General features: G+C 59.5%; 2 protein-coding genes across 2 annotated transcripts in view; both read right to left on the bottom strand.

Annotated features, from left to right (window-relative positions):
- PTGS1 (prostaglandin-endoperoxide synthase 1) overlaps positions 1-14241 on the bottom strand; it is a 200637-nt gene that overhangs the window by 95848 nt on the left and 90548 nt on the right. The window lies entirely within an intron of this gene.
- The window catches only part of LOC138729280 (carboxyl-terminal PDZ ligand of neuronal nitric oxide synthase protein-like), a 34671-nt gene continuing 24733 nt past the window's right edge, over positions 4304-14241 (bottom strand). The window contains exons 3-11 of the mRNA XM_069873354.1: positions 13749-13841; positions 13009-13067; positions 11464-11572; positions 10934-11075; positions 10453-10613; positions 8868-9035; positions 7451-7616; positions 6420-6777; positions 4304-5990 (exon numbers count right to left, since the gene is read on the bottom strand). Of these exons, the coding sequence (XP_069729455.1) occupies positions 5513-5990; positions 6420-6777; positions 7451-7616; positions 8868-9035; positions 10453-10613; positions 10934-11075; positions 11464-11572; positions 13009-13067; positions 13749-13841 (1734 nt within the window). The 3' untranslated portion in view covers positions 4304-5512. The remainder of the gene's footprint in view (positions 5991-6419; positions 6778-7450; positions 7617-8867; positions 9036-10452; positions 10614-10933; positions 11076-11463; positions 11573-13008; positions 13068-13748; positions 13842-14241) is intronic.

Below are 14241 nucleotides of genomic sequence, written 5' to 3'. Positions count from 1 at the left end.
GAGCCTCCTGGCTTGCCTGTGGCTCTGGTGAGTGCTGTGGGCTCAGGGGTGCAGGGGGTGGCTTGGGTTGCGTCACTCACCAGCGTGGCCATCACCGACTGTCACAGGAGCCCTTGTCCGGTGTTGGGCATCGTGTGTGCTGTTGGCGAGTGTTTGTGCCTCTGTCTGAGCCCTGGGATGGGCCAGGTCGCTGCAGCCAGACTGTAAGGGTGAAACCTGCTGCTCTTGGAGCACTCAAACCAAAAAGCTTGTGGCTGCCTCTTGTTTGCACATCTCTTTTCCCTTGTGGGACAAGGAAAGGGGGCTTAAAACTGTGTAAAAGAAAGCAGTGACTCCTGTGACCTGAGAAACATGGGAGGGATGAGAACCAAGCCTGCCCCTGGCACGATGTGTGTTGCCAAGGGCATCGCCTCCTGCCCCAACGCCTCCATTTTCACGTTTATTCTCAACCCGCTTTACAAGCCCCCATGAAATGAGCCTGTGGATTTATGGTGTGGAATCAAAGCCCCTCCAGGCAGGGTGCTGGGGCCGCGCAGGGTCCCTGTGGTGTTGGGGTGTCCCGTGAGTGTCCCCAAAGTGGGCAGGGGGACCTTAGGGGCTGCTCCCCCTCCCTGCGTCCCTCCGCTGTTCGAGGCCCCGGCCGGGCTCCGTCTGCTCTTTCCTTATAATTTAAGAGCCTTCCCTACATTAATCTTCTTATTTTTATTTTGACAAATGTATGTTTCCAGGAAGTTGCTGAGGTCAAAGCAGCATCTGTTGCTCGTTATTTTGGGGGGTGCAGAGGGTCTTTATGAGGGTTTCCAAAGCAACAAGGAATTAAGTGGTTTGTAATGTGGAGAGCAGGAATGAGGAGCAGGCTGGGGCTTCCCAAAAGGCAGCTGAAGATGCTGATGAAAATCAGATCAGCTTGCCTCTATTTTCTTGGGAACTTGATCTATTTTTCTTGTACGACTGTCAGCCGGACTCCCGTATTTCAAGTGCGTGGCTGCTGCCGGCTCTGCGTTAGCGTGGCCCTGCTGGGACTTGCTTTCCATGGGCCGCGCGGGGCTGTGCCGGCAGGGAGGACAGCGGGATGGGAGCAGAGAGGAGCCTTTGGGGACAGCAGTGCAGATCCTGGGGTGTGTCCGCGGCTGGAGACCCAAGGATGGGCCCCAGCCACCCATCATTGCCCCAGGGGTGTCCCTTGTCCCCTCAAATCACACCCTCGCGTTCCCCGGCACGTCCCACGGGGCAGCTGCGGCCGAAGCCGCTTTATCTCGCAAAACAAGCCAAGGAGGGTCCGGTGCCAAGGCGAGGGCTGCGAGGAGCCCAGGAGATTTATCGCTGAGGAAATACTTTCTCCAGCGAGGGCTGACGGCCGCAGCGGGAACAATGGGAGATTCGCAACGTGAACAAAGCTGATTTCGTTCTTCTTTTTATCAATGCGCTTTCCTTGCGGAGCCTCCCTTCCTGGAAGTGGGAGATGCAGCTTCCCCCGCGCGCCGGCCGCGTAATCAGCAGGAATGGCCATATCCTGGCTGGGAAGCGAGCTGTGAAACGCCGTCGCCCGCTGTGATTTATGAGCCCGCGGCAGGGCTGGCCCGGGGACGAGGTGCCAGGGCGCGTGCAATATCCACGTATTCTTTCTCCTCTTCGCCCGGGCCCTGGGGAGCCACCAGAGGAAGCTAATGGATTAGACACACACGTTCCACTTGATTATTTTTTTTTTTTTTATTCTTTATTGCCGCGTCTTTCCAAACGCCTTTAGCAGGCACGCGAGCACAATGGGGCCGGGTGGCAGCGGGGCAGCGGCCGCCTTGCGAAGGTCACGCTGGGAAGCGTTTGCTCGGGGACGGGGCGTCCCGCGTGCGGATCGTCCTGCCCGCTGCTCGGCACCGACTCATCGCCGTGGAGGGACAGAGCTAGGGGGACTCCAGCTCCTCCACGACTGGTGCGTCGCGATGCTCTTGGCACCCGCTGAGCTGGCCGCTCGCCGTCCCCGGGGCCGTAACGTCCCTCCCGTGGGTCTCGCGGCCGTGCGGCATCCTGCAATCCCCACCCGACACCGGGAATATGAAATAATTATCCCAAGTGATCAGATTTTAATTATGCAACACAGAGGATGATTATTGTACGCCAAATTGGTGCTGAGTGCTTAGTTATGTATATGCCAAATTTAGTCTATACTATTATACCCAGTGGGTGGCCGTAGACAATCAGGAAGTAATTAGTTTTACTAGAGGTTGTTCGCCTGCCTGGTTCGCTGTGCTGTCTGGGGAGCGTCTTGCTGCGCACTGTGAATACCGCGGGCTTTGAGTTCAATACCGTCTTTTTGTGACAAGCTAATAAGCTGTCTGCATGGCGGCCTGTAATTAGCGCTGTCGATATTCATTTGGAAACGGGAGATCGCGCTGAGCGGCTCCGACGACGGCGCTTCCCTTTGTCGAGGCTCTCGGCGGGTCCCTCCTCGCCGCCGAGGAGCCGTGAGGGGTGCGGAGGGATGGGGATGCGCCTGGGTGCTGGAGGCACGCGTTCAGCATCCCTCGGTCCGCACTGAGAAAATCACCCGGCCAGGACGGGGTTGAGCTCCCAAAACAGAAACTTGACCCTCACCAACCCCTGTGCCAGCCTGGACTCATCCCTCGTGGAGGATCTGCCCTTGAAGCAGGCTGAGGGGTGTCCTGGTGCCCTGTTCTGAGGATGCTGGGGAGATGGGTGCGTGGCTGGGGTGGTTGTTCCCTCCCCAGCGACACGGGCTGCTCTCCCTGGGGACCCCCGAGCATCACTGGGCGATGCTACCACCTGGTCACACCTTTCCAAGGTGCCCTCGTCCTGCGAGGTCCAGGCTCATCCACTGCAGTCTCGCATGTGGAATTTCTGGGGTGTCTCCCTGCTGGGTGCCGCTCGCAGCCGCTCGGTGCCGTGGGGGACCGGGATCCGGCTGCCTCCGTAGGAACAGCCTGGGTGTGCGGGGTGGGAATTGTCTGAAGTATAGAGCAACTTTTACCTCTATTACACAAAGGAAACTTTCCTCCTCTTTTTGTTGGAGATGCTCACTCCATTGAGATGATTGGCATACTGGAGAGCTGAGAAACTAAATTGTTTATACACTAATGAATAGAAGCTTGATTGCAAGATCCTGTTTGGAAAATTATAGTGCTGAATTGAAGCCGTACAATTACATCCAAAATGCTGCATATTCATTTCATCTGCTTTGCATAGAGATTAACAAGCGAGCCCTAAAGCAGACTCTGAAATTAAAGCTAACACCAGATTTAGTCACAGGTTACAAACTAAATGGCATTGTTTGATGGATATGAATCTTTACCACCTGCCTGCCTGATGATTGCTAGCAGCTTACCAGACAGCAAAGGAAAAAGTTTCTTTCCCATGAAGGAAGCATAATAAGACGCTGGGCTGGAAGTGCCCCCTCCCAGCACCCCCGGCAGATGTCTGCGCTGCCCTGCGGAAAGGGCTCCCGGCTCCTCCGCTGGAACGATGGGGGTGACCCTGAGACCCCCACTGGGTGCTGGGTCCATCTGCCCTGCTGGGCTGGGGAGCCCCGTCCTGGATTTGGGGACAGTCACACGGGGCTCTGGTCCATCCTGGAGCCTCTGTGCTGGATTCATGTGCTGGATTTTTCACGGAAAGGGTCACTGGGCAGTGGCAGAGGCTGCCCAGGGAGGGGGTTGAGTCCCCTTCCCTGGAGGGGTTTAAGGGACGGGTGGGCGAGGCACTGAGGGACATGGGTTAGTGGTTGACGGGAATGGTTGGACTCCATGATCTGGTGGGTCTCTTCCAACTTGGTGATTCTATGATTTCCCTCTTCACCTTCGAGGAGCCGGGGCCAGGAGGTTGCAAAGGGCAGGGGTCTCTGCAACCTCCCAGCTCCGGGCAGCCCCTGGAGGGTCTCAGCCCCATCCCATCTCACAGCATCGGGCTTTGCCGACTCCCTGCAATGCGCCTCCTCCCTGCCTGGTTCCCTCATCCTGTGTGCCCAGAGCAGAAATGGGGACAAGAAAAGGCAAAGGGGCTGCGTTTGGGGCCGTGCACGGTGCGAGCAGGGGGTGTGTTGGATGTGGGCCTCATCCCTGACCGAGGAACGTGTCCCCTGCGTGGCATCGCCCGTGGGGACGCAGGAGCTCCTGCTGTCCCTGCGAGGGGAGCAGACGGGGCTGCTGGGCCCCGTGTTTGAACCAGAGCTGCAGTATGGGGAGGGCACAGGGCAGCCTTCATTCCCAGCAATGATCTTTCCCCTTTGGGAACACCCTGGGGTCCCTAATCGGAGGCTGGGGGTTCCCTGGGGCAGAGACCACAGCACCACCTCTGCAAATCTGACACCTTTATTTCTTTTCTTTAAAAGACAGTTACCAAACTGCAGCGAACTTTATCCCTAGGGTCGGGCTGGGCTGTCTCTACCACACTATGGGACAGCCCAGCCGCAGCTTTACAAGCCCCCAGCCCTGCTCCCCAGCGGTGATGCTGCCAGCCCTCCCCTGGCAGCTCCAGCATCGCGGCGGCTGGCTCTGGGGCGCGAGTCCCGTCCCTCCCTTCCTCTGCTGCGGGAGCTGGCAGTGCGGCTGCTCCAAATCTCCATTTCCACTAGACACTTGCCCAACTCAACCCTCCAACACTTTCCCAACACCCTCTGGCCAGCAATCCAGGTGGAGGAGCATCTCCTCGGGTAGCTCCCCAAAACCCGCCTGGGCTGGAGAGGACACGTGGCCCTTCACCCAGGCTGGGCTTCTTCCTTAAACCTTAACTCATCTCAGGACCCTCTTGCTTCTGAGATCAAACCCAAACCACATCCTAACACCCTAAAATCAGTGAGATAAAGCAGCCTTCTGCGTGCAGCCCCCAGCAGCTTGGAGAGGCACGGGAGGGTTCTCCCAGCCCAAGATGCGGGAAGCACCTTCCCTGGGGGGCACCCGCTGCAGCTGCGAGCGCCCCAGGCCAGCCCTGCACCCCGTTAGTGGCCTCTGGAGGGGGGAACAGACTGCCCGGGCAGTGGATGCTGGAGCACGGGAAAAGGCACCTGTGGAGGGAGGCAGTGGTGGTTTTGCTGTGTGGGGACAAAGCAGGGGGGCTCCTTGCTCTCCCGAGCTGCCTGGCAGGCGATGGCAGTGGCTGCGGGAGGGACAGGGCTGCCTGCAACCGCCTGGCAGCCAGAAGGGATGTGGAGACAAACCTGGAATGTGCCTCTTCCAGGCAGCAGAGGAGAGAGCTGCGTGGAGGCAGGGACCTCCTGCGGCAGCCCTGGCTGTGTGAGCAGGGATGGGTAGTGTCCGAGAGGCGGGGGTCAGCGGGAGGGTAGTGTGAGCTGGTACAGAGCGAGGACAGGGGCTGGGCAGGTCGCATCCTGGGTGGCAGCGCGGTGCGTGGAAGGGGAGCTGATATGTGGGACGGGGACAGCAAAGGGATTTGCCTCCCAGCCAGGACGCGGAGGCCCTCGATCCCAACACGGGCTGGTGGAGCAGCGTGGATGGAGCTGCTGGGGCTCCCTGCCAGGCAGCTGCCACCTCCTGTGGTCCCGCTAAGTGAGGACCCTGCTGGTGCCCCCAGCAGCATCCAGCTCTGGTTCAAGCAGCTCATCTTCCGAGAAGCTGATGTGCAAGCAGGTGTCGTCTGCAGAGGAGAGGGGCAGCGAGCTGTCCGTGGGGCTGGCCAGGGCAGCCAGGGCCTCGTGGGCTGCAGGGTCACAGCTGCTGGCCAGGGGGGACATCTGCGTGCTCTCTCCAGTCCTGTCCTTGCCCAGGGCGCGCTGGCCGGTGCCAGCAGGGCCGGGCTCTGCGCTGGGGGCAGCGCTCCGCACAGGAGTCCTCGCCTCCGAGTCCAACAGGGTGAGGGAGCTGGCAGCGATGCTGGTGAGGTTGGAGACGCTGGTGCTGGGCAGGTTCATGTGGGCAGCGCTCTCGGGCTTCACCTCCACTTCCAGGCTCGGGGACGTCTTGCTTGACCTTTTGCGCAGGATGGGGGGTGGCGGGTTGAGCTTGGGAATGGGCTGCGGCCGCCTGCAAAGCAAAAGCAAAGATGGGAGGTGATGGGCAAGCACTTACCAGTGCGGAGGGACTGGGCTGGCTGCCCCTGGCTCTCTGAAAGACCTTTGCTTGGCTCCATCTGCGCAACTCATCACCTACAAACGTTGGAGCTGGGGTGAGGTGATGTGGAATGACCACTACATGGCAGGGGGACAGGAGCAGGGCAGGCAGTGGCCCCACAGGGGGACACGGTGGGTTCCTTGCACCACCTTATTGCCCATGAGACAGTGCCTGGTCCCTGCCCCCAAGTCCCAGACCACAGCTCGTCCTCCCCAGCTTTTGTTGCTGCGAGCCCTTTGAAACATGGCAGTGGAAGCTCTGCCGGGGCAGTGAGGGGAGCAGGAGGGTTTGCTTGGGATGTTCCTGCTCCAGCCAACACGAGACGCGGGTGGTACATCCTACCTGTCCTCATTCCCTCGGTCAGTATCGTCCACCTTCTGCCGGCTGCTCCCGTTGAGCAGAGCGAACTCGCTGATCTCCGAGCCCTCCACGCGCCGGCTGAGCCCCTCCTGCCCCTCCAGCACCGCCAGGCACTCGTCCCCGTCCTTGCTGCCGTAGTGGTGGCTGCCCCTCTCCAGGGTGACGAGGTTGAGGTAGGAGTCCCCGGCAGCCAGAGCGGGCAGCGAGCCGGGGGCCACTGGGCTGCCCAGGATGCTGGCGGGGCTGGAGGTGGACGGGAGGTGGACGTCCAGGCTGTAGTGGTTCTTCAGGTTCAGGGAGAGGGACTGAGCCAGGGACAGGTTTTGCAAGGAGCGGTCAACTGGTGAGAGAGGGGGATAAGGGGCACGTGAAGAGCTGGGTACCTCCAGGCCAGCTGATCCCTGGGCCCATGAGGTGCTCTGAAGCCTCTCTAGAGCCCACTGGCATGGTGCTGGGAGCATCCCAAGTGCTCCCTGGGACCAGGAGGGATGCAGAGATGCTCTGGGGATGGTGCTGGGAGCATCCCAACTGTTCCCTGGGACCATGATGGGTGCAGAGAAGTTGTAGGGATGGTGCTGGGAGCATTCCAACTGCTCGCTGGGACCAGGAGGGATGCAGAGAAGTTGTAGGGATGGTGCTGGGAGCATCCCAGCTGCTCGCTGGGACCAGGAGGGATGCAGAGAAGTTGTAGGGATGGTGCTGGGAGCATCCCAACTGCTCCCTAGGGCCAGGAGGGATATAGAGATGCTCCAGGGATGGTGCTGGGAGCATCCCAACTGCTCCCTGGGACCATGAGGGATGCAGAGATGCTCTAGGGGTGGTGCTGGGAGCATCCCAACTGCTCCCTGGGACCATGAGGGATGCAGAGATGCTCTGGGGATGGTTCTGGGAGCATCCCAACTGCTCCCTGGGACCATGAGGGATGCAGAGATGCTCTAGGGGTGGTGCTGGGAGCATCCCGGCTGCTCGCTGGGACCACAAGAGGTGGCGAGGCGCTCCGGGGCTGGACTCACCCGGCTGCCGGTGCTGCTCGCGGGCTTCCAGGGCGGAGAGCTGCCGCACGAGCAGGGACACGTGCTGCAGGAGGTCGCGGTTGGTCAGCAGCAGCTGCCGCACCCGGGCCTGCGCCTCCACCCGCGCCGCCGTCTCGGCCGCCAGTTGGTCCTTGAGCAGCTGCACCTGCGGGGGCACCGAGTCCAGCGCCCCCTGCCGGCCGCGCCCCGCCTAGCGCGCCCCGCCCCGCGCCCCCTGCCGGCCACAACGCGCATAGCGCCTCCCCCCCACCCCTGCGCCGCCCCGACCACAGCGCCCCCTGCCGGCCGCGCCCCGCATAGTGCCCGTCAGAAGCAATCACCGGGTTGGGAAAGACCCACCGGCTCATCGAGTCCAACCGTTCCCGTCAATCACTGACCCAGCTCCCTCAGCGCCTCGTCCACCCCTCATTTAAACCCCTCCAGGGAAGGGGACTCAACCCCCTCCCTGGGCAGCCTCTGCCAGTGCCCAATGACCCTTTCTGTGAAGAATTTTTTCCTAACATCCAGCCTAAACCTCCCCTGGTGGAGCTTGAGGCCATTCCCTCTCGTCCTGTCCCCTGTCCCTTGGGAGAAGAGCCCAGCTCCCTCCTCTCCACAACCTCCTTTCAGGTAGTTGGAGAGAGCAATGAGGTCTCCCCTCAGCCTCCTCTTCTCCAGGCTAAACCCCCCCAGCTCTCTCAGCCATTCCTCATAAGGCCTGTTCTCCAGCCCCGTCACCAGCTTTGTTGCTCTTCTCTGGACTCGCTCCAGAGCCTCAACATCCTCCTTGTGGGAGGGCCCAGAACTGACCCCAGGATTCGAGGAGCGGTCTCCCCAGTGCCGAGTCCAGAGGGAGAAGAACCTCCCTGGCCCTGCTGGTCACGCCATTTCTGATCCAAGCCAAGATGCCATTGGCCTTCTTGGCCCCCTGGGCCACTGCTGGCTCATGTTCAGTCACTGCCAACCAACACCCCCAGGTCCCTCTCCTCCAGGCAGCTTTCTAGCCACTCTTCTCCTAGTCTGTCGCTGCTCAGGGTTGTTGTGCCCTTCCCACTCCCTGTGCTCGAGGGCTGCCGGTGCATCCCAGGCCCCGGGGGGTGGGAGAATGGGGTCAAACAGGAGGTGGTGGCTCTGCAGGGCCCCCCTGGCACTGCCGGAGCAGCCGGGGCTTGTGCTCGCAGCCAGATCCCCGTCTGGGGGAGCTGAGCAAGCAATGCCGCGAGCCACATTGCAAGCGATGCCGCGCGTGATGCTGTGAGCTACGCTATGAGCTACCCTGCAAATGATGCCGTGACCCACAGAGCGAGCTGTGCCGTGAGTGCCAGTGCGAGCCCCCTGCGCTGCTCCCTGCCCAGCCTGGGGGGAGCAGGGAGGAGAGAAAGGCCGGTGCCTCCCGCGGGGAGGGCAGGACGCGTACCTGGGCCACGGCCACCTGCGTCTGCTGCTGCTGCTGGAGGAGCTGCTGCTGGAGCAGCTGGAGGCAGTGCTGGGAGGCCAGCGGGGTGATGGAGGCCGAGGAGCAGGGGCTGCCGGGGCTGAGCAGCTGCTGGGAGCCGGCCAGGCGGAGAGAGCAGTTCTCGGCATCCTGGGCACAGAGAAATGGGCAAGGTGAGCAGGCTGAGCGGCTCAGGGAGGGATTTGGATCACAGTTGCTCACGGCACAGAGTCCAGACACCAAGGGACTGCTGAGAGGAGCAGCCCTGGGCTCGGTGTCACGAGCTGCACGTCTGTCTGATCCCCAGGACGGCGTGTTTCAGCACGACCCCCTTTCCCAGAGAGCTGGCAGGGCAGCACTGCCTGTGCCCGGCCATCGCTCTCCGCAGGGACGGCAGCTCCTTGGGGAGGAGGTGGCAGGGAGTGACAAAAATAGCGCACCTCCCTGCTGTGGCTGCCTGGGGTGGGTGATTTCTTGTTACCTGAAGTGACAAGAAATGGCAGCAGCAGCAGCCCAGTGCCAGGGTCGCAGCGGCTGCGTACCCTGTGTGAGAAGGGCAGCGAGCACACTGACCAATTCTGGAGCAGCTCCTGCCCCAGCCCTGAGTCCCCCAAGCCCCAGTCGGCTGGTTCAGCCCAGGCTGGGTGAGCTTGCAGCCACCTCACATGCCCAGAGACGCTGTGGTGGCCCCGTGTGTGGCTCAGCCGTCCCTCTGTAGCGCTGCGGGGCTCAGCATGCAGCCCCGAGCCAGGCAGCGCGTGTCCCCCCAGCAGGCAGTGTACCCCCCCGGCAGCGGGTGCTTTGGGACAGGGCCCCCGGCAGCGTGTCCCGCTGGGAGCTCGCCCGCGGCCGCTGCCCCTCCTGCCCCTGCCTGGGCAGCTCCAGCACCTAGAAGGGAAATGAACCCATGGAGTGCATTTCAGTGCAGCTGCTTTCAGCCAGGCCCTGCAAGCGATACGGCTGTGTGGGATGAAGCGATGCCATTCAGGCTGCTGAGAAGCGCTCATGGAGAAGCTCTGCAGAGCAGCTATTGATTACAGGGAAACCACTGGGAGCCTGCGCTGCCAGGACTGGGCCTCCTTGGGGGTGTTGAGGGGAGCTGGGAGTCGCTGCTGGGGTCGTTGGATGAGCAACTGCTGCAAAGCAGCACTAGGGGCACAGAAATCCACCCTGCGTGGTGGGGAAATGGTTGCGGCACCAGAGATGCCTTCTCTTAGGTTCTGCCTGCGATGTGGATGCTGCTGCAGGAGGGAGGGGTCCTGCCTCATGTCTCTTTTCTAGTGCTGCGTGACAGCTCGAGCAGAGCCCCTCTGCGCTCTGCCCTGCCTGCCCTGGTGGGTTCTCCTGGGCTGCATTTGAACCCGCTCAGCCATGTGCCGTGGCCTCTGGCTGTCCCAAACGCTGGGACACAGCTCAGCCGTGGCTAAAGCAGGGGCTGTGAGCAGGGACCCACGAGCGGGGGCTGCACTGGGGTCTCCTTGAAAGCCCCTCCTCATCAAGCTGTGATACCGTGTCCTCACGCAGAGGGCTGCCAGCAGTGCCACCGTCTTCCAGCCCACCCCGTTACCTGGCAGCTCTTATCCTTTGAGGCTTGCCCAGGTTTCAGCACGCCAAGCTCCCCCCTGGCAGTGGGCAGCTCTCCAGTTCCCCTCTCGGACATGCAGATGCCGTCAGAGTCAATGCCAACCTCGTCCACGTCTGTGATCTTGGAGCCCTTTATCTGGTGAACTTCAAACAAGACAGATCAATAAACGCAAGCCCCACCTTGCCGCAGGATCCCAGCGAGGAGCTGGAGGGGCAGCTCGGGGACGAGGCCAGGACTTGCTTCGAGCCTTGGCGTTCTGCAGAGGGGCAGGGGGAAGGGGCTGGTGCCTGCAGACCCTCGGTCTGCTGGACAAGGAGGCTCAGTCTCTGCCTTCCCAGGACGAGTAAGCAGACAGGGTGAATTCCCCGTGCCCCCGAAAGCTCCCACTGGAGCTGGCCCACGAAGGATGAGCCACCTTGCAGTTTCCCACCCCGAAGCATCCCCGTGGGGAGCCGCAAGTCACCTTCCAGTGGCTGCTCCTCGGCCGACTTGTCGCTGGCCCCATCCGCCTGCCCATCGGCGTTGTGCAGGGCGTGCTGCAGGCTCAGCTTGTGGCACACCTCGAAGGCCTGTCCCACCGTGCGCACCACCCGCATCGCCTGGCTCTGCGGAGCAAACCCCGCTCAGCCCCGCGGCTGCTGCTGCCGCCCCACCAGCGGGGGGGAAATGGGAGCCTGCCCCCCGCTTCCCACCCCGGGGCTGCTGCTGCGTCTCGGTGTGAGCTCACCCCGTGCTGGTGGGGCTGCGGCACTGCCCGCGGCTGGAGTGACACGCGGCATCCCCCCAGCTCCCCTCGCTTGGAGACGCGTGCTCTTCTCCCCACGGGGGCTGAGGCAGAGGGGCTGCCTGGGGACTGGCACTGCCGCTGCCTCTCCCCAGGGATCTGCGCCCTTTGACCCAGCGGGCACTCTGGCTTCTGCACAGAAAGGCGCGAGGTCCCTCGGAGACCTCTCACCTGGGGAGGACCCGACCGTGTTCCCAGCAGCGTCCTACCTTCTTTTTCGATTTGAAGACGTTGCACCTGAAGGAGTTGTTCGCGCCGTCCCTTGCGATGTAACTAAATATTTTCAGGTCTTGCGAGTCGTGAGATACGTAGAAGATTCTAGATAAGAGTGACAAAGGGAATTAAACACCCAGAGGAGCTTCTGCCCCTGAGATGACCTTGGAGGCTCCTGTGTCCCCGGGACAGGCTGGCTTGCAGCACCCTGGGCTGGAGGAACGAGGTGGTGTGGGTGCACAGCCCCTCCTGTGATATTCAAGGCAGGAGATGATGGATTTAGAGAGTGCTTCTGGCTTGATGGAAAACCTTCTGGTTTCTGAAGGAGGTAAAAGCTTTTTAAAGATGCTGTAGGAAAGCTAAAAAATCTATAGTATTGGAAAGCGTGTGGCTATTTTTAGCCCCAGCAATTAATCTCTGCCTGGGCTGCAGCGTGGCACAACCGCCTGTAGAGTGAGTGTTCTGCCTGCCTCGGTGGACCCGGCGCAGTCCGCGGTCAGCAGCAGGCAGGTGGCACAGCACAAAAGCCACCATCCCCTGGACACCCCTCCCAGGGATGCTGAGTGTACTCAGAAGGTTTCTCTCTCTCCTGCTCAGGCTGATTCTTTCTCCTCTCTGGGCTGCAGAACCATTATTAAAAACCTTTTTATATATTTGATTTAATTGGTTTCTTCTCTATTCAGAGCTGAACTCATCTGTCACAGTTTTACCCAAAGGGATTCTTGAGATATGGGGTTTTTTTCCTGTCATTGGAATTTTTGGTGTTGAACTTGCAGTTGGAGCAATCATTACCCATGTGCCATACCTTGTAATAACCTGTACAGAACGCCAGAAGGGAGAGGTAGGATCGTATCATGCATTGGCACATCCTCTGCTCCTTATCCTCCGAAGGGCTCTGACCCAGAAAGCCAGCGCAGGTGATCTCAGCCCCCGGCGCTGTGGGCTTTGCCCTTGTGCTACAATTATTCACTCGGCAGATCTAACAGCCTGGTGCAACCCGTGCTCTTAACCGAGTCTGCAGGCTACGCACCAACAGGATTGCCCTCAAGGAAACCACCCCGATGGCTCCCGAGGCATCAGGTTTACACACAGTGTAAACCTCTGGGTAGGGCTTGTGCTCTCCAAAATACTCCAAGATGCCCCGGCAGGTGCTATGGAAAGTCAAGGCTACGCTGCCACATCCTGGAGGGGTTAATTCCCTGTACGCACTTACACCCTAGAGAAAGGCCCTTCTTCAAGGCGAGCTGTGTTCTGAAGGAAAACCGCGGGAAGCCTGTCTTCAGTCAGAATAATTCAGGTTGAAGGCATCTCTGGGGGTCACCTTGTGTAACCCCTGCTCAAAGCAGAGCCAGCTTCAAAGCTAGATCAGTCCTGTCGCTCTCAAAAATGAATGAAAAGGATTCCCTATTAGTGATATTTTGCAACCTCATTAATTTTTTAAAAAAGCCAGCCTTGGTGGCGGTAACTCAGCAAGCGGAACGACGGACACGCATCGCTTGGGGCCAATTTGACCCATCTGGCATAAAGCCCCTGCCACCCACCTGTACACGGGATCGTGCATCACCACCATCTTGCTCTCATCCCAGGTCCACTCCTTTCTCTGTAAACACAGGACAGAAAAAAAATTACAGTCAGTCACAGCCAAACGAAACTGCACCAGGCTGATGGGCAAGAACCCTGCACAATGGTGTGTTTGTCCCAAGCTACAGTGTGACTCTATAAGCAATGGCTGTTTCATTGGGATCTTAGATAAAAAAAGATTTTTTTTGATCATTTATTGTATCTGGTTATTAGATCGCAGCCTTCAGGGCTGAAGATGGTCCCCAAGATCAATTTATAGCATCAAATATGCAGAAGGGTAACAAGACACTAAGCTGGGGCTTAGGAGACCTGGGTCCGGCTGCTGGCTTGGCTCGGTGGGAAGCACAGCCTGGGCAAGGAGCTGAGGGGTGCTCAGCCCACGCAGTGTGGAAGAAGCCTACGGTATAAATAGGGAAAAGAAACTGCATTTCCTGAGAGCTTGATGGGTTTTGGTAGAAGAAAACCCCTCCTCCTCCTGCCATCTAATTTTCCCATTCTTTTTTCAGCAGGGTTTTGTTATTTGTTTGACGAAAAATGTGAAAAATCAAGTCTTGTAAAAATTCTAGGTGGTTTTTGAGCACCAGTTTTGGGTAGAAGCGTGACTATTCTCAGCAGCAATAACACCCAGCCATGGGCAAAGCCAGCACCTGAAGTGCTCTGGCCACGAGAGCCCCAGCTGGGCTGGAGAAGTCTCTCTCACCTTCTGCTTCTTGCGCAGAATCACCTTCACCCCGTCCACGGACACAATGATGCTCACTTTCTTCTTCTTAATATTCTTGGCTTTGAATTCATACTGATGGAAAGAAAAATGCAGGTTAGAAGAGATTTAAGACTTGGCAGGGGTGTGCTTCTTGGGACAGTGTTTACATGGAAGTGTCAGAAATGCCAAGGGAAGCGAGGATTTGTTTTCTCCTGTTAGGAAAATCCATGCTGGGAAGGATCCTGGCTTTGTCAGGAGTGTTCCTGGGGGAAAGCAAGCTGAGCTTGATCCTCTGGGCTATGACCAGAAACTGTTAATACGGATCTGAGCAGAACCTTCCTGATGCGCTGGCTGCGCCTCGCCCAGCAGGACTCTGTGCCGGAGGCTGAATGGGGCGACGGCACTTGTGGCAAACACCTAGCAGTGATTTATGGCATCTCCAGTGCCCTTGGATGTCAGCGCTGCAGCGCACGGGGAATATAAAATCACTTAT

Source organism: Phaenicophaeus curvirostris, chromosome 20, assembly GCF_032191515.1.
Source record: "Phaenicophaeus curvirostris isolate KB17595 chromosome 20, BPBGC_Pcur_1.0, whole genome shotgun sequence".
In the NCBI taxonomy this organism is placed as follows: domain Eukaryota; kingdom Metazoa; phylum Chordata; class Aves; order Cuculiformes; family Cuculidae; genus Phaenicophaeus; species Phaenicophaeus curvirostris.
This window is presented reverse-complemented; position numbering and strand designations above follow the sequence as displayed.